This window comes from Maylandia zebra, linkage group LG10 (assembly GCF_041146795.1).
Source record: "Maylandia zebra isolate NMK-2024a linkage group LG10, Mzebra_GT3a, whole genome shotgun sequence".
Lineage (NCBI taxonomy): Eukaryota > Metazoa > Chordata > Actinopteri > Cichliformes > Cichlidae > Maylandia > Maylandia zebra.
The window spans coordinates 1,610,305-1,628,859 of NC_135176.1; the positions used below are offsets into that span (position 1 = coordinate 1,610,305).

At 45.8% G+C, this 18,555-nt stretch overlaps 1 protein-coding gene across 1 annotated transcript in view; it reads left to right on the forward strand.

The window, feature by feature from the left end:
* The window catches only part of med13a (mediator complex subunit 13a), a 69,812-nt gene extending 51,544 nt beyond the window's left edge, over positions 1-18,268 (forward strand). The window contains exons 11-30 of the mRNA XM_004561645.3: positions 2,501-2,531; positions 2,921-3,042; positions 3,231-3,315; positions 4,528-4,739; positions 5,336-5,532; positions 7,227-8,143; positions 8,308-8,475; positions 8,937-9,160; positions 9,312-9,501; positions 9,837-10,239; positions 10,386-10,617; positions 10,827-11,018; positions 11,674-11,897; positions 13,220-13,362; positions 13,516-13,674; positions 14,509-14,697; positions 15,017-15,159; positions 15,248-15,412; positions 16,862-16,962; positions 17,176-18,268. Of these exons, the coding sequence (XP_004561702.1) occupies positions 2,501-2,531; positions 2,921-3,042; positions 3,231-3,315; positions 4,528-4,739; positions 5,336-5,532; positions 7,227-8,143; positions 8,308-8,475; positions 8,937-9,160; positions 9,312-9,501; positions 9,837-10,239; positions 10,386-10,617; positions 10,827-11,018; positions 11,674-11,897; positions 13,220-13,362; positions 13,516-13,674; positions 14,509-14,697; positions 15,017-15,159; positions 15,248-15,412; positions 16,862-16,962; positions 17,176-17,308 (4,230 nt within the window). The 3' untranslated portion in view covers positions 17,309-18,268. The remainder of the gene's footprint in view (positions 1-2,500; positions 2,532-2,920; positions 3,043-3,230; positions 3,316-4,527; positions 4,740-5,335; positions 5,533-7,226; positions 8,144-8,307; positions 8,476-8,936; positions 9,161-9,311; positions 9,502-9,836; positions 10,240-10,385; positions 10,618-10,826; positions 11,019-11,673; positions 11,898-13,219; positions 13,363-13,515; positions 13,675-14,508; positions 14,698-15,016; positions 15,160-15,247; positions 15,413-16,861; positions 16,963-17,175) is intronic.
* Positions 18,269-18,555: the final 287 nt, after the last annotated feature.

Consider the following 18,555-nt stretch of genomic DNA (forward strand, 5'->3'; position numbering starts at 1 on the left):
TTTTATTCTAAACAACTTGTAACTGCAGCTTTAATATAAATGAGGAGTAAAAACTGCATGAAGTGACATTAAATATAAATAGTCGAGGCATGTTTGAGGATTAAATGTGCTTAGCTGCTTTCCTCTGATCATCGTAATGATTATAAACCTGAGTCAGCAGATATTCCTGTCAAAGGCAGATTATCACGTGAGACTTTTATCGTGATTTATCTGTGGATTTGTCACCTTGAAGTCCAGCTAGTTTTAATGCTGGTTTACCTGCTTAGAAAACAGCTGTGCGAGGCGGTTTGGCTGCTTTTAGTTGCTCTTGTAGCCGCAGTCCATCGGCTATATTACAGAAAGCTGCAGTAACAGTTTGAAGAAGGCGTGTTGGTGCGAAGCCTTTTTGAGCATCACCGCTTTATTCCAAGCCGTCTTTCACTTAGTTGCCTGGGGTGAAAAAGGGACAAGAGGGCTGATTTTAAGATCCGGGAGCAGGCGAGTTAGAAAATAGGCCATCCGCATCCTCAGCAACGCTGCACTAAAAATAACAGGGCAACCACTTTCTGCATGCATCCGCTTTCACTGCCAAAGTCTAAATGAGTAGGAAACCATTCCTGAATCACTATTGTTGTTTGCGCCCAAAGGAACACCAAATAGTTAGCCTCTCCAATTTCCTTTGAGTTGTTGTGTTTTTCCTATTTGATCTGCCCTCTTCCTCCTTCCCCTCCTCGCTGTGTTCTCCTGCTCTGCTTCCGCCTCTGCGGCTTTTAGCTTCGGTTCCAGAGAAGGGCCACCTGTTGGCTGGTACGATTTTGAAAGGGAGATTCGATGTTTGTGTCCCCGTCCCCAGCGGGACGTCACAGTGCCACAAACCCGACTCACTGAAGCGTTGAGCCTTAAAAAGCGCACTCAACTATTTTCCTTCTCTTCTGTCTGGTTACGACCCCGCTGCACGCCCCCGATGTGTGCAGAAATGTGAGGGTGAAGGCAGCTCTCGGTGGAGTGAAGTCTCTTAAGAGCACTGTGTGCAGTGGAGCTCTCCCTCTGTCTGTCTGCTTCACTTTGTGTGTGCACATCCACCACATGCTCTGCGTGTGAGTGTGCACTGGTTATTTCTTAAACTAATAATTTTGTTGTCTTTCGGTTTGTTTTTGTTGTTGTTTTTTCCCCTTGAGTCATTCATCGTTGTAGCTGCAATGAATTTCACCTCCTACCTCAAATCAAATCAAATCACTTTTATTGTCACATCACATGTGCAGGTACATTGGTACAGCACATGTGAGTGAAATTCTTGTGTGCGAGCTTCACAAGCAACAGAGTTGTGCAAAATACAATAATGTAAACAAGCAAAATACAAGAATGGCTACATCTGAAACTAATAAATATATGTACAATATATAATAGTATATGCATTTCTGGATGTGTATACTAAATATTTTTCTACGTGTGTGTGTGTGTGTGTGTGTGTGTGTGTGTGTGTGTGTGTACACATTTTACAAATTAAATAGAGTAAACAATAAATAAAATATATAAAAATATAAAGAGTTGAGACATGTGCAAAACAGTGGCATTACTGTACAGTATGGAGTGCCACATATTTAATCTAAACCTTCAGAATCTGCCTGTGAAGGTTAACTTTACTGTGTCAAATTAAATCTTAATGTGAGATTAAGTCATTATTTTAATAACGCTTATTTGTCGAGTCAGACATATTTACTGCTCATCAGACTATTAAATCACTTACTGGCGACTCGTCTTGTGAGACGGAGAAGAAAGCTGGGCTGCTTTCGAGTCTTTTGCCAGATGCTAACACACCTTCCCACCCAAGGCTACGCTATTGATAAGGGGTTAAGGTGTCTTTGCCGCCTATAGATTGCAGCCTTGGTGGGGATGTTGTGCGCTGCCCTGGATTGGGCCTCTAAGGGAGACAGATTAAAGCCTGCGTTACTCAGAGAAAACCCTGGAGCGTAATGAAATCAATGGCCGGGACATAACATTGCTGTTCCCCTCTCAAACTGCTCAGCACACAGTGTACACACAACACGCCACAAGAGCACGCTGGCACAGAAGGCCAGGCCTCCCAGATATCGATGTCTGTGTAGGAGCCTAACAGGCCATTCCTTGGATCGTGATTTCACTCTGGGCTGCACTGGAAATCTTATTTGCCTCAGCAGACACGAGAATCTACCGCTCCCCGTTTGTCTGCCTCTCTCACTGTACTTTTGTTATTGATAGGTTGAATTATTTTGCACATTGATTGGATAAGGTAGCATGTGGCTTTTGAAATGGTTCTCTTTGTGTTTTTGTAGTTCATCAACTTTATTTGTACATTTTCTGAATCACAGTTTTGGGCTTAAAAGATTTGACACGCCTATAACCATGCAGTTGTGTGAGAATTTCATTGATATCGGTGCAATTTAATTTGAGAATATTGTTTAATGAAGCTATGAAACAGCGTGTCAGTAACAGTTCAGTGTTTGTGTTGTTCTAAGCAGCCAATCTCTTTTCTCTCTCACAGGGTGAGGATGGAGGGACCGGCCCATCAGATGGTAAGCAGCCTGTTTCCAGCATCACCCCAACACACTCAGTTGTACTGTTGCTCTCAGAAGACCGACATAGTAACTCCAGCGTTTTTCATTTTAGTATTCAGATGGATTTTGGCGAGCCACCACAGTGACTGAAACCTGTTAGCTACATTTCCAATATGTCAATAGAAATTAATTTACCAAATAAGTAACATTCATTCTCAATTACTTTTAATTTAAATCTCATATAACAGATTTGTCATGCTGAAAGCATTTCACTAATTGAATTTTTGGAGAATTCTAACGAAACGATCACAGCTCAGAGCAACGTTGCTGCCTTCAGTGGATTCTCAAACAGCCGCCGTCTACTTGTGGAAAGAGAGAAGTATTTACAGCAGTGTTTGTGTGCGCAGACCCTCAGCGTGCAGCGCCTCACAACCGCGTGACTTCCACCAGCCTGATCCACGAGACGGACCTGGTGGTGTCCATCAACGACCTGGACAACCTCTTCAACTCAGATGAGGATGAGCTGGCGGTCAGTAGAGATCTTGAGTGTGGTTTTGTGTGTCTTTCACTTTTGTGCCAGAGCAGTGGTACCTCTGGTATTTACAAGCCATTTGTGTGTGACTAATACCAGGAATGAATTAATAGCTATATTTACTGACTCAAAAATACCGACTTAATCAGGTGTTTTATTCTTTTTCGTCCCTCTCCCTCCTACAGCCGGGTTCCAGGCGACCGGTGAATGGAACGGACGGGATATTTGGCAACAAGGAAAACAAATCATCCATCTTGGATCCTGTACCCTGTATGTATCGCTCAGTCTCCCACCACTGTCTCTCTTGTGCCATGCCTCCCTAGGCTCCAAACACAGATGTAGAATCAGATTGGTCGCACCTGTGAGGCCCCTGAAAATTAAGAATTATACACTGAGGTTTTGCCAGAAGCCACCTGAGACATAAACACAGTATTCCCCACGCTTGGTATTCAGCTGAGGTTAAAGGTTTCATATCCTTTAATCCACTAAATGAAGTTCATGTTTTACAGCTCAAACACAGTTGTTGCTCAGACTGGATTTGGCCACCTAGTGGTGAAAAGTGTGACTGTTCGCTACCAGACAGCTTAGAAACCTTCTGCTGCTGGAAGTTATTGGTTTGTTAGTCTGAGGTCAGCTGCAGCTGAGATTTTCTAAGCAACAAAAACAAAATATGTTTCTGTTGCTTAGTGTTGGTTGGAGCACTGGGACACTAGAGCCTTTTAAAGATGCTGTATATTTCACTGTGAGGAAAATTGGTCTCAGATCAACCGTTGTCTTTAGTTTTATGTACAGCCCAGGGCCGTGGCCTTTACTTTAAATTGTGTGTGGTCTCCCAGATGCATCTCACAATAGCAAAAGTAGTTAGTTGTTGGATATTCCCTCAGCATACTGTGGCCATCTATTTATTTAACCAGGATTCTGCTGCAGACTTATCTTTATGTAAATGCAAGACATGTAAAAAGGAGCTGCTGGTTTCACTATCATCTACCTTTGCAACAGCTGAGTTTCAACAGCCCAGCTGAATTCTGAAAATAGTCTTGCATTGAATACCTAATGCAAATGCAAACTTTTCCTCACATGAGGGTGATAGTCCTGTTAGAGGAATGTAAGGAATTAGACATTCATTGGTTTGGTAGTCACATAGCTATAGCTGCCTGTAGCACCACCATGGCTGTCATATTTGATTACAGAAACATAAAACATGCATCAGCAGGCAGAACGCTTAGTAACACTTAAAGCTAAAATTGAAACATTTTTTGTGAAGCTATTTCCGTAGTTACTATCTTACTAAATGGTTTGTGAAGTGCGGTTTAAACATAGGATACAGACCTATAATTACTTGTATCCCCAGTGTAAGCTGTGTGATAACAGCAGTAGTCTTGCAATAGACGTTTGCCTTAAACCTCCTGCATTTGTTCCTCTTCAGACACGTTATAGCCTCAGTCTGACCTTCATCGTTACCCTCTGGTTCTTCTATTCTAGGTTCAGATCATCTAATCCAGATGTTTCCCACGCCTCCCTCCCTGGAGCAGCACATCATGGGATACTCTCCTATGAACATGTGCAGCAAGGAGTACTGCACCATGGATCCCAGCACGGGCATGACAACAGTGGAAGGCCCTTCAACTCTAGGAGGGCACTTCAAGATTGAGGTGGAGGAGAGCTTCTGTAGCCCTAAGCCATCTGAGATCAAGGTGGGTGTGAGACCTACAGCTGACTGACTCTGTAGGGAGGATTTACTGCCAGAAACTGTAGATGTCAAAGCTGGTGATTATTGGTGGATTTGGTTTTTAAAACAGATTCGGAATCAAGGGCCCATACCACAATGCAATCTGCTGGATACCAAGAGCAAGAACAGCAATCTTTTGTTGTGATGCACAGAATTTAGAATTTCTTGTCTGTCGTGCTTCAGAGGTCTCTTCTTGTAGGGTGATCTAAACGTGCAAAAACATCTACTAGAAAATAAGGGAAAATGATCTTTTTTTAACAAAAATGTAACTGGCCCAGTATCAAAGTAATCTAGTGATGCAAATATTGCAAACGGGATCTGGCCAGCACCAGTATGTCCTGCCTGTGCATGCATCTGATTTCATTTTCTGCAGCACGTCCAAACAGAACATGCAAACTGTCAATACAATAACTGTGTATCAGGTAATATCTGAATGTGAAAAGAAGCTGCCGCAGGATTTGTTTGGGATGCTTGTGATTCATCTTTTGGGTGTTTGTTTGTGGCTACCCCGCCCCCAAAGGACCAGACACAGTGATGCCTTATTTTCTGTCCATTTTGCAGGACTATTCTTTTGTGTACAAGCCAGAGCTGTGTCAGCTATTTGTAGGCTGCTCCATGTTTGCCCCGCTGAAGACATTGCCCAGTCAGTGTCTCCCACCTATCAAAGTACCAGAGGACTGCATCTACCGACCCAGCTGGACCATGGGCAGGGACATGCTCAACCCCGTGCCTGTGATGACCTACCTTAACAAGGACAGGTATGCTGCTCTGTTTCTGTGATATTATTTGGATGTTTACCTTCAGGTGTGACTCTGTAGGTCTTTTTTTCTCTCTGTCTTTTGACAGTCAGTTGAACTAATTCAGATATGTCAGCCTGTTTGAAAGAATTGTTCTGATTCAGGGCTCTAGTTGAGTGTGGTGTGCGAGGAAGTGTGTACCCTGCTCTCTGTCTGTCCACACAGCCTCTGGTCTATCCCTGGACACCACCTTAGCAGTCAGCTCAATTTCCCATGCATGGCTGCCTCAGGCGGAGCAGGGATCCGAGTGTAAAATGCCTTCTTGGTTGAAGGCGAGGATTATAACCGCAGTGGTGAGATGGGCCCCCACAGCGGCTCCATGCCACCTAGCTGCTCATAGCAGCGTGCCGGCTATAGTAGATCTGTCAGTGCTGCTGTTGGCTACACACATGCAGCTCTGCTATTTTCCACACAAACATGGAAACTTATTTCTGACCGTTTGGTTTTTCTGCCTTTCTTCGGTCGACCCTCACATTAGCTTTCTGTTTGCTGATTGCTATCTAGGCTCCGTTGCTCCTCTTGTACAATGATGCACTTCTTATTTCAGTATTAACCAGTGTTACTTTACTTTGTGTGTTTGACTAATACATGCATATTGATAAACTGCATAACAAACCATGTAATTTTCTATAAATAATAAAAACCCTTTAAAGCAAATGACTGAACTGGACCAAACGCTAGTTGTTAAAGATACGAGATGCGTTGCTTTTTACTTACAGGAAGTGCTCTTTCTCAGCTGGAAAGGTTGACTGATTTTTTTTTTTTTTAAATTGTTTTTTCCACAAGAAGTCATTTTTTTAAAAGCAGAACTAATTGCATCTGCGGGGTTATACTGTCGCCTGATGATGCAGATCATTTAAGAACATTTCTCTCTCGAGTACACTGGAGCATGACTGCAGATGTAGAGCATAACAAGCAAAGAAGGTGGTCAGTGTTTTTGGTTTAAATATTTGAATAACTGTAACATTAGTAAGGTTTTGGTTTAAGTTATTGGAACGCTAAGTTGAGCCTGAGTGGGTAGACAGAGGTGTCTATAAGCACTTTGTATATTGTTGCTATGGTGCTGCCTTGCCATCTGCATCCCATGGCGACTGTGTCCCGGCTGGAGAGTGTTGTGCTGGGACTTCCTTCTAATGGGTCTGCGCCAGGAGCTGTTCCCCCGACATGCAGCTAGGGACACGATGTGCTCACCCACCCCCACCCTTCTCTGGCTCTCTCACACACTCTGTCTCCCTCTGCTTCCTCACAGTTGCTTGCAAACCCAAAAATGTCCTCACCTCAGAGGGACGCTTGCTGAAATGTTTATTGAATGTCTTCTCCCTCTGCTGCCTTTTTTTGTTTCGCAGTCTCTCCCTCCTGCATTCGTGTTCCCTCATGTGTAAACATGTGTCTGAACCCACTCTGCGTTCCTTATTGTACTGCCTTATTACTCAAATTGTCTTCGCAAATTCAGCAAGACAGGTGGATGGCAGTATGCTGTTATCTCAAGCGGTGTACTGAATGTTACTGATCTGGCACCCAAGAAGAACCATGTTTTGCATACAACTGTGTGGTGTCTCCCATATCTTTGCACCGCAGTTAGACCCTCTGTCCAGGGGACTCGTGTACGTGAGACGGATCTAATTTGTGTTCTTTAATTTCTCTGCGTTTCTCAGTAACATCCCCAGTGTGGGCAGCACCATGGACCAAGAGTACACCCCTCAAACCCAGACGCCTTTCATGATCAACAGCGCTCCACCAAGTAACAGTGGTGGCACCGGCATCCTGCCCTCACCCGCCACCCCCCGCTTCTCCGCCCCTACCCCACGTACGCCTCGCACCCCCCGCACGCCACGTGGCCCCTCCAGCGTCCAGGGTTCAATCAAGTACGAGAATTCTGACCTCTGCTCCCCAGCGGCGTCAACCCCCTCCACCTGCCGACCGCTGAATTCGGTGGAGCCGGCCACGGTACCCTCCATCCCCGAGGCCCACAGCCTCTACGTCACCCTCATCCTCTCCGAGACGGTCATGAACCTCTTCAAGGACTGCAACTTTGACAGCTGCTGCATCTGCGAGTGCAACATGAACATCAAAGGAGCGGATGCGGGCGTGTACCTGAGCGACCCGGTCAGCGAGGCCCAGAAACTTTGCAGCTGTGGCTTCAGCGCCGTGGTCAACAGGCGCTATGGGAACGGCTCGGGCCTCTTCCTGGAGGACGAGCTGGACATCATCGGCCGCGGCACGGACATCAGCAGAGAGGCAGAGAAGCGCTTCGAGGAGCTGCGGCTTTCCTCGCTGGAGAGAAATGGAGCCGGGAGAAGCGACCATATCTCGGACGAGCTGATTCTGCTCCTGCAGGATCAGTGCACAAACCCCTTTTCACCCATTTCAGTTCTGGAGCATGACGCAGTGACTCGGGGGCCAGGCGGGGCTCCTATACCCCCATGTGTACGGGTAGAGGAGAGGGACTACCGCAGCGACTGCTACATGGCCATGGAGCACGGCAGGCAGTTCATGGACAACATGTCAGGTGGCAAGGTGGACGAGGCGCTGGTCAAGAGCACCTGTCTGCACAGCTGGGCCAAACAAAATGGTGAGGACGTAACGCCTTCAAGAACCTGCTTTTTTAATAGTTTTTGTTTTGAGAAACAAAATAATTGTTCTTTAAACACCATGTTTAAAGTCCATGGTTTGTTTCCCCCCCGTAATGTTGGTGTTGTGATGAATCTCTGTCTCCTGTGTTCACCTGTCCTCCAGCAGTGGACGTGAGTGCGCTGTGCTCTCAGGATGTGCTGCGGGTGCTGATGTCCCTGCAGCCCGTACTCCAGGATGCAATCCAGAAGAAAAGGACGGTGCGGTCATGGGGCGTTCAGGGTCCCCTCACCTGGCAGCAGTTCCACAAGATGGCTGGACGGGGCTCTTACGGTAAATCCCGTGTTAAACTCTGAGACCTCGCTGCTATTCACGCGACGCTATTAGCGATTGACTGTTTTCGTTTCCTGATACAGAAGATGAAGAGGTGTCAGACTGAGTAAAATCCCTGAATCTTGCTTGTCTGAGTGCAAAAGTGCTAACTGAAAAGAATTGCCGGTCAGATCCTTAGTTTGTAGCATAAGGATGATTAAGAAACGTTGTGGATGACGTTTGAATCTCGAGGGAGCAAAGCTCTGGAGACTGTCACATCAGTAGTGGGTGAAGCCCCTCTGCTGTGGTTCTGCTGGGAGGAGCTGTCACGTTGCTGGGTGACCTCACAGTGAAAGTTTGAATGTGACAGCTTACCAGTTAACTATTTTCACTCTTTGGTTTATTTCTTGTTGCTTTCGGCTTCTTTCCACCCACGCTTGGTTTTACCTTCACTCTTCTCCTGTTTCCCATCACCTCCACAGGCACAGACGAGTCCCCGGAGCCTCTACCCATCCCCACCTTCTTAGTGGGTTATGAGTATGACTTTGTGGTACTGTCTCCATTTGGTCTGCCCTACTGGGAGAAGCTGTTGCTGGATCCCTTCGGCTCCCAGCGGGACATCGGCTATCTGGTTGTTTGTCCTGACAACGAGGCTCTGCTCAGTGGTGCCAAGACCTTCTTCAGAGACCTCACCGCTGTTTATGAGGTAAGGATTAAATGTCCATACGATGCCCCTTTAGTTTGTCACCACACAACAACTACTCTCAGCACTTTCTTTAGCTAAATCAAACTAATGAAAGTAAATCTATGTATCATACTCTGTTTTTCACACGCCGCCATTATCCATTTTCCTCCAGTCATGTCGTCTGGGACAGCACCGGCCCATTTCCAAAGGCTACGCTGATGGCATCGTCCTTGTTGGTGGCAACGGAGCCAAGACCCCCGTGGATCAGCCAGTCAGTGATTGGTTCCTCAAGGCTGCCAGCAGCAACAGTGACACCTTCGCTAAGCTCAAACTCTATGCACAAGTGTGCCGCCACAACCTCGGTACGTTACGCTGACATTTCCTACCACGTGCTTGATTCTGTGTGGCTGCTGGTTGTTCTGGTGGATAATATGGTTCATTCAGCTCTTTGGTGCTGAATTTCCACCTTTTAACACCTCTTGATGTAGTTATTAATATATTGCTATGTGATAAAAAGGCTGGCTGGAGAACCTTGACTGCTTGAAAGCGAGCAGAGCTTCCAAAGAAGCGTGATCAGAGTAGGAGGATGTTGAAAAGTAGTAAATGGAGTATCTTTTTTTATTTTCAGTCTGCTTTATCTTATTGATAAAAGTCCAACGATGTGCGCTCTTCTTTCCTGTGTTGTTTCTCGATGCAGCTCCATACCTCGCATCACAGGCATTAGACAGCTCTCTCCTTACGCAGCCCAGCCCCACACCCTCATCCAACCAGTCATCATCCACACAACTATCTAACTCCACCTCCAGCACAGCCAGCCAGCAGGCTTCAGTGAACGCCGCTGGCTCCACTGTTCCCAGCAGCAGCGGGCCCTCCAACAGCTCTGCGCCCTCCAACAACCTCGTGACATCGTCAGGCCAGACCGGCAGCACGATACCTGCCAAGCCCGGCTCCTTTCCCCCCTTTGGGAGCATGGGCGGCCAGGGCCAGGGAGGCGGCCCCCAGAGTGGACAGCTGGGACAGCAGGCTGGTACCCAGAATACCGGTGCCTCGGGGGACAACTCCAGCAGCCAAGCCCAGGGGCCCACAGAGCCCCCCGAGAGGTATTGTCAGAACACAAAAGCCCTCATACATCCAACAGAAAAGTATTAATACTAAACACTTTCATGCAAAAAAATAAAGTTTAGCATTTATGATCTAAAGCGAATAAGTTGGCTGAGCGTAAAATGAGTCCTTGTATTTTCTGTAGCACTTTGGAGCGAGAGAAGGTGGGAGTGCCCACGGATGGGGAGTCCCACGCTGTCACGTACCCACCTGCCATCGTTGTTTACATTGTGGATCCCTTTAGCTACGAGGAGGCGGACAGGGGCGCGGGGCCAGTGCCCGCACAATCCAGCGTGTGGACGCTGGGTCTGCTACGCTGCTACCTTGAGATGCTTCAGTCGCTGCCTCCACACATCCGCAATTCTGTTTCTGTACAAGTAAGTAGATTTCAAAGGAGAGGTCCTGCATGTTGTTTTGATTTCATTCTCATCGTGGGAACTGCAGTGTTGTTCCACAACCATAACATGTGTGCTACTTCCCACTTTTCATGTTGCATGTAAAGAAGCATTGGTAAAGAGTTTAGAGTTTGGTTACCTGTCATTTTAAAAACTTTGTGTCCCTTTCGTTCTCTTCTGTTAAACCTCAGATTATCCCATGCCAGTACCTGCTTCAGCCAGTGCGAGGTGAAGACCGTCATATCTACGCCCAGCACCTCAAATCGCTCGCATTCTCAGTGTTCACTCAGTGCAGACGGCCACTGCCCGCCTCCACCAACGTCAAATCACTGACCGGCTTCGGCCCGGGCTTGGCCATAGACACTGCACTGAAGAGCCCGGAGGTAAATGCAGCAAAAGCCAGGTTGTAGGCGTTGTCAAACTCACAGTGCTCTCTTTTGGTCCTGTGAGTTAGTGTTATTGTCCGGGTATCCTCCTTTCTCTGATCGATCGAGAGCAAAGAGAGGGTGGCACTCCGACCCCAGCAGCAGTGTTTCAGGCCAAACATGAACCTGACCTGATGTGGTCCAGCCTCGAGCCCCAGCTGTGTTGAGTGTGCAACCAGAAAGAAATAGTTTTCAGACTTAACCATCCCCAGAGGGTTTTTTTTTTTTTTTTTTGAAACTGGAACCGGACCAAAGGAACTTGTAACCCTCTGCTCCTCCAGAGTTTTCTTTCCATTATGTGCTTGGCTAGCTCCCTGAGACCTTCATAATGGGATCTTGACTCCCAGTTTAGACAAAGGGGTGCTTTAGATCAGGACCTAATTCAGCTGACTTCCTTCCTCACAGCAATGCTACCTTTTCCTTTTATACACTGGAAAGCCTTGAAGTACCTTGGAGCAACAACTGGGATATGGGTGGGACAATGGGACAGACACATTAGCATATTTGTCCATAAATAATATGGGAAGTCAGCCAAGACAGAAGAGATCTAGTATTTATCCTTTGGTGCAGAAGAGGTGAAACATAAATCCTGAATCTTTTTTTCCATCTGCAGAGGCCAGAGTGTCTGCGTCTGTACACGCCGCCGTTCATCCTCGCACCTGTGAAGGACAAGCAGACAGAGCTGGGGGAGACGTTTGGAGAGGCCTCGCAGAAGTACAACGTGCTATTTGTAGGTTACTGTTTGTCCCACGACCAACGGTGGCTTCTGGCTACCTGCACTGACCTGTATGGGGAACTGCTGGAGACCTGCATCATCAACATAGATGTACCCCACAGGTAGGACTGCATCAGCGTTACAAACCTGCCATCTTCACAGTTTGGACCGTGGCATGTTTTTATGAAACAAAACCTGGCTGTTTAATATTACTCTACACAAGTGTTTAACCTCGATGTCACTCAGGGTGTCTGCTTCATATCTAATCTGCACGACGCTTAGCACTCAAATTTAGACAACAGGCAAGAGGTTCAGCTTAGAGCTGGGCGATATATCGAGTTTTTAAAACATATCGATATATTTTTATACGAGATATAAGATGTGACAATATCCTTTATATCGATATAGTCTATGTTACGTTATAACTATAGTTGTGGAGCCGCAAGTTTGCCTCTCTTTCGTCCACTTTTGTCTCTACGCAACGTTACTCCGCCTCGCCTTCACTGAAGACAACTCCCCCTCCTCCCCCATCGCTTCACGTGCAGGCAGCGACAAGATGGACACGGCAAATCTCCGTTAACGAGTTACTGCGCATCGACCTGTGCGTGGGGCTGGACGGCGTCAACGTGTTAACGAGCTAACCATGCTAACGAGCTAACCGCGCTAACCCTAAAATCCTTGCATTTTCTCAAAAGTTGACAGCGCGCCTTATGTATGAATTCTGGTTGTGCTTGATGGCCGTGAACCGATTTTATGTGGAACACGGCGCTCAGCAATCTGTCAAAAATGTTTTATTACGACTTTGGTAAGCTACGGTGCTGCACCGCTTGATAGTTTTTTTTCGGCGCATTACAGCTACCGAGGAGCCTTCGTGGAGTGATATGTACTGTGCTTCAACGTAATATTACCCTACTGTGTATAAGGACCATAAATGGCACCTGTTCAGAGACGTGGTTACGAAGAGGATTTCAAACTCAATGCTGTCAGTCACGCAGTACAAGTTGGGAACAGAGCAGCTGTGAAATCTGTCTTTGTTACTATGCTCAGCGTCTTTTAGTTTACATTTTGACTGCACAATTGTGAGCTTTTTGTTATGCACAAAAACAACATTGTTTTCTTTTATTTATGGAGCATTATTATTTAATAAATGCTCATAATTTATTTTTGAGTAATTTTTCATGTACATCTGCTCTATGTTAATAAAAGTGCCTGTGTGACATCTGGGACACAGCTTTGACTAAGAACTCTCATTTTGTTCTTACTTTATGGCTTTAAAAAAAAAAAAAATCGAGATATATATCTTATATCGCCGTCCAGGTAAAAAATATCGAGATATGAATTTTGGGTCATATCGCCCAGCCCTAGTTCAGCTTATCCTGCATTGAACCCCTGCTGAGTGGCTAACGCGAGGTTTTGACGTGTTTGTGCTGTGTGTGTTCTGCAGGGCACGGAGGAAAAAGGGGTCAGTTCGGCGTCTCGGCTTACAGAAACTGTGGGATTGGTGTTTGGGACTCGTGCAGATGACATCCCTTCCCTGGAGGGTGGTGATTGGCCGACTAGGCAGGATCGGGCACGGAGAGTTGAAAGGTAAGGAGGACAGTCGTGCTGATTCATTCATTCATTTATTTATTTATTTTTAAAGTTTGCCGAGGCCAAAAACCAGATTGTCGAGCACTGAAGTGTTTTCGTACCAGTGTACGATTCACTCAGTCTCCCCTTTGTCTCGCCTCTGTGTCCCAGACTGGAGCATTCTGTTGAACAGGAGAAACCTGCAGTCGCTGAGTCGACGTCTGAAGGACATGTGCCGAATGTGTGGCATCTCTGCCTCGGACACCCCCAGCATCCTCAGCGTGTGCTTGGTTGCCATGGAGCCACAGGGATCCTTTATCATCATGCCAGGTACAACGTGTGCGCTTGACAAAGATTCTAAATAAACGTACTGATTTAATGTACACGTCGTATCTGAGTGACAGTACTTCACCCAGAGAGGCAACGCTGGTTTGTGTGTGTGTGTGTGGCATGATGGATGGTAGGAGCGTATCACAATGCCCCCCCCTTCCCTTCCCCGTCCAGGGCGGATTGATGGCAGGGAAGATCGTGTACCTTTCGCTCATAAAGCACTACCTCTCAAATACTCATTGATCTCAATGCAGTGTGATGGAGAGCCAGATCAATGGGTTTATTTTGGGAAACGAGTAGGGGGGGATTGTCAGTGCATCATGCTGGGATTCTGTTGAGCTATGCCAAGCTGAGGACATCTCCTTTCTAAAAACCCCTTCAAGCTGAAAGAGATTAGCGAGGCTGTGTTAGCCTCAGATGACTATGACTAAGGGGGTTGGCACTAAATGTAACAGCTGTTCTGACATTCAGAATCTACTTTCCTCCGTGGTGTGTATATATGTGAGGACGCTTTAAAATACGCTTTGAAAACCTAATACTGTGATTTTTAGCTGCAAAAATTAACACATATGAATATTTAATCAGTTAATTCTTTCAATTTTGAATGCCGTAGCTGTGTTAATCAGTTAAAGCTCTAACTCGGCTTTTCTGTTAACATAGTCACGATGGTGCGGTGAAATTAAATCACTTTTAACGATTGGGATGGGATGAATTTGCTCAGCGAGCACCAGTTTAATCACTTTACTTGTACTAGACAAAAGGATTGTGAATGGATTCTTGTTCATATTGTGTGTCTTCACTGACCCTTTCTCTCTCCTCTGTGCGTCCTCTCAGACTCGGTGTCGACGGGCTCGGTGTTTGGCCGCAGCACCACCTTAAACATGCAGACATCGCAGCTTAGCACGCCGCAGGACACTTCCTGCACCCACATCCTGGTCTTCCCCACCTCTGCCATCGTCCAGGTCGCCAGCTGCAATTACACCAACATCGACACCAACATCGACATTCTCAATCCCACCACTGGTCAGTCGTTCTCCTTTATCTGTCTTTCACTCAGCAGCTGTTTCTTGTTTGTCTCACAGCAACCCCCCCGTTCAGTGCAGTTTGTTTCCAAATCCTCCCTGTTTACTTTTCTAGTCTGTTAAGAATGAATAGTAGTCATGGTTGCATACATGCTTTCTGCATCTATGGCACCCTCAGGGGTCTTCAGCTCATTTCTTTTGCGAAAAATACATTTGTTGGCAGAAAAAGAAGCTATATTTACAGTCACAATTTGCATTACAGTAAGTGGCACACTCACCCTCCAATCGCAGATCCTATTGAGCTGTTCTCTTCTCCACAGATGGCTCTGATGCTATCGAGATCTTGGCCCTGCTCGACCAGGAGAACGATTTAGTGGATCCAGACATCATCAACATCTCACCTACCACCTCCCCGGTGCACTCCCCTGGCTCTCATTACCACCACGGAGGTGATGGCAGCAAGGTACAACATGTACATAACGCACACACACGCTGTGCAACATGACGCTTAGAAAGCAAAAAGTTTATCTCGAGTTTCCACCTCGTTGCAGGGTCAGAGTACCGATCGTATGGAGTCCCACGAAGAAGTTCCTAACCTCCTGCAGCAGCCTCTGGCACTCGGCTACTTCGTCTCCACGGCCAAAGCCGGCCCACTACCCGACTGGTTCTGGTCAGCCTGTCCGCAGGCTCAGAACCAGTGCCCACTCTTTCTCAAGGTACTACTTAAGGATACTCCTGCATCTTTACTGGGGCTGTTCAATATGATGATATACATCTGATGACGATATGAAAACATTGTTTCATGTCACGCTATCGTTTGTTTCGTGGTGTCGCAAAATAAACTATTTATGGCAATATTGTATTTTTATTTATTTTATTTTGAAGCAGCCATATTAATTTTTTTAAGTTCTCTCTTTCTCTTATATTTAAAATAACCACACTACGGACGGACAAGTCACTGTTTTTATGTGTTGTCATTAGCAACAACGACGGTAAACCCAGCGTCTGCTTGTTTACTTTCCACATAAACCTTTCACAATAAAGCTCAAGATGCTGTTGAGATTTTTCAAAATAAACTAAAATGATGACAAACAGAAGGACCAGTCAAAACAAATCCAGCACCTTATTCCTAAAGGAGGGGCTGCCTCTGTAGCACGGACATGGGTTGGTTATGAAAAGTCTGACACGAACCAGAAAACTGTAATTATGCAGGAAGCCGGCCCCCACCTCAGACTCCACACGACAAACGTCTTCTACCACCTACGCAGCGATCACGTGAAAGAGTGTGGAGAGAGTTTACAGACGAGAAGCAAAAAAGAGCCGTCAGGTGCTCCAAATAAGCCTCAGACTCAAACGTTAGAGCGCGCTTTTCCCTGCAGCACGCCACCTAATAAATACAAAGAATACAGCGACCTTACAACTTATGTCTAAAATTTATCGTTTCATGCATCTGTCAAAACACTCGACTCCAGGTGCACGACACCCAGCTGGAAACTCTTCACGCAAGTAGAGCTGCCCGAGATTCACAGAATTTTCAGAAAGTGTAACATTTTTGTGATTTGTATTGTTGTCGGGCTGATAGATGTCTTATATCGGGATATGAGATGTTGGTCATATCGCACAGCCCTACTAGTGAATTTAAGGAGCCGTCCTGAACATTATCACCCAAAGCCCAACACCAGTGTCCTGTGTGGGTTGCAACCCTGACCTTTTTTCTTACCTGTCGGGTGTTCTACTAAAATGCACTGACACTTTTTTACGACAGAGCTCTGCGTGGCCGTTATAAACAGTGCTGGTTGTTAATCCCGGGCTCAGCTGATAGCTCTGACCGCTCTGGCATAGACTTGGTTCACCACCCCAATAAACCACAGCTATGTCGGAAATGCAGTAAATTTGTAAGGCTGGTGAAGAATGTTGCTGCTTGAGCAAGTGTGATTGAAGCCTTGTGCGTAATTGCACACAATCAAAGTGTGTTGTACTTATAATAAGGTCGTTTTGTTTTGTTTGGCTTTTTATCCATTGCTTCTGGAATTGGCTGCAGACTCACTGCTGCTACCCTTCTGCTGTGAAAAGAGCTGTCATTATTTAAATGACATGTAATGAAAGGTTGATAACTTCATTATAATGCCTCTGACGCCACCTCTTCCCCCCGTGCTTCCTCTCAGGCCTCTTTGCACCTCCATGTGTCTTCAGTGCAATCAGATGAACTGCTGCACAGCAAACACTCCCATCCCCTCGACTCCAATCAGACCTCAGATGTACTCAGGTAAACAACACCAGCACACACTCTGCATCAGGTCGAGTGCACAAATTACTATTACCACCCTGCTGACTGTTTCCAGGGTGAGTTTTCCATTTGTAGCCGATTTCAGACTGACGCTGGTTTGTGCACAATGCTGGTAAAAGTTGCCGCATGTTTTAATGTTCACCGATTGAACGTTGAAGCGTAACCGTTTTGTATGCCTGTGTTCCTCGGCAGATTTGTGCTGGAGCAGTACAACGCCCTCTCCTGGCTGACATGTGACCCGGCTACGCAAGACCGACGATCGTGTCTACCAATTCACTTTGTGGTGCTCAACCAGATGTACAACTTCATCATGAACATGTTGTAAACATCAGGCTGTTACAGGAAGAAGGCGGCGGGGGGTCATAATGAGTGAAAACCAGTGTACGGAGCTGGATCCTGCACCAAGATGGGATCAGATGGTTTTCCAAGCCTAGCCAGTCCTTCTCCACCACGCCCCCCCCCCCCCCGTGAGACTGGATATTCTGTCCCTGTGATTTAAAGACATGCACGTAGAGACAAGGGAATAAAAAAGAGGGGAAACTAGAAGCTGAATTGCATTCAATGAACGTGAAAGAATGACAGATTGGTTGTCATGATATGTAGCATGGCAGCACAGTCACTGGCCAGTCTGTATCGATGAGACAAGTTTATCTGTAAAATTATTGGAAGAAAAGGGACATATTTGATCAAGGAAAAAACCCAAGAATGGATCTTTGGTTTTAAGACATGAAATTCCTTTTTATTCCTTTGGATGTAATTGTATCCAAACAAAATGCCTGCATTTATCTTATTTATTGTAAGTTTTTAAATGTATAATTTGTCTTATTTCTTAACCTCTTTTATATATAAAAAATGGAGAAGGTTTATATCACCTTCCTGCTTTAAAGCAATTGGTCTAAGATATATGTAATCGTCTTAATAAAAACACCAGAGGAAAAAATCCCATAAAAATGAAAGTCCCAGTAGGTTGCTTTTAGAGTATTATTTTTTGTAATGGAGACAGAATATTTGTATTGTCACAATGTACAGAAGAATTAGAGTGGAGAACTATGTTTCATGCCTTTGAGCGTGAAGACCTTACAGCAAAGCTGTAGCTACAGAGGACTTGTACAGCAATGAACTTCACTGTGTTCAAATAAAGAGGTACATTGTTGTATATAGTATTTTATACCACACATTTAGACACAAAAACCAAACGGCAATATATATAAAATAATTCTATATGAATGCCATGCCAGCAGTCGGTGGTGTGGCTTCTGTTTTAGGAATAAAGTGCGTCAACTTATTTTCCTGTGCTTGTGTTTATTGCCTGGGGGAGGGGGCTGTGATGTGCAATTGGACAAGGACACCAATAGTGCAGCGGAGTGACAACTATTGGCATCTCTTGGAAGTAGCTGACCTCAGGTTTAATCTTATTTCTTTTTTTAATCCGTTTATTTTTCTTCGAGAAGAAAATGAAAGCAAGACCGTGAGAAGAGACATGCAGTGTCCTTTTCAGCACATCCCTTTATTGTAGCGCGCCTCTCCGTACTCCCATTGGCTGAGGTCTGCCTCCTGGCACCACTTCTGATT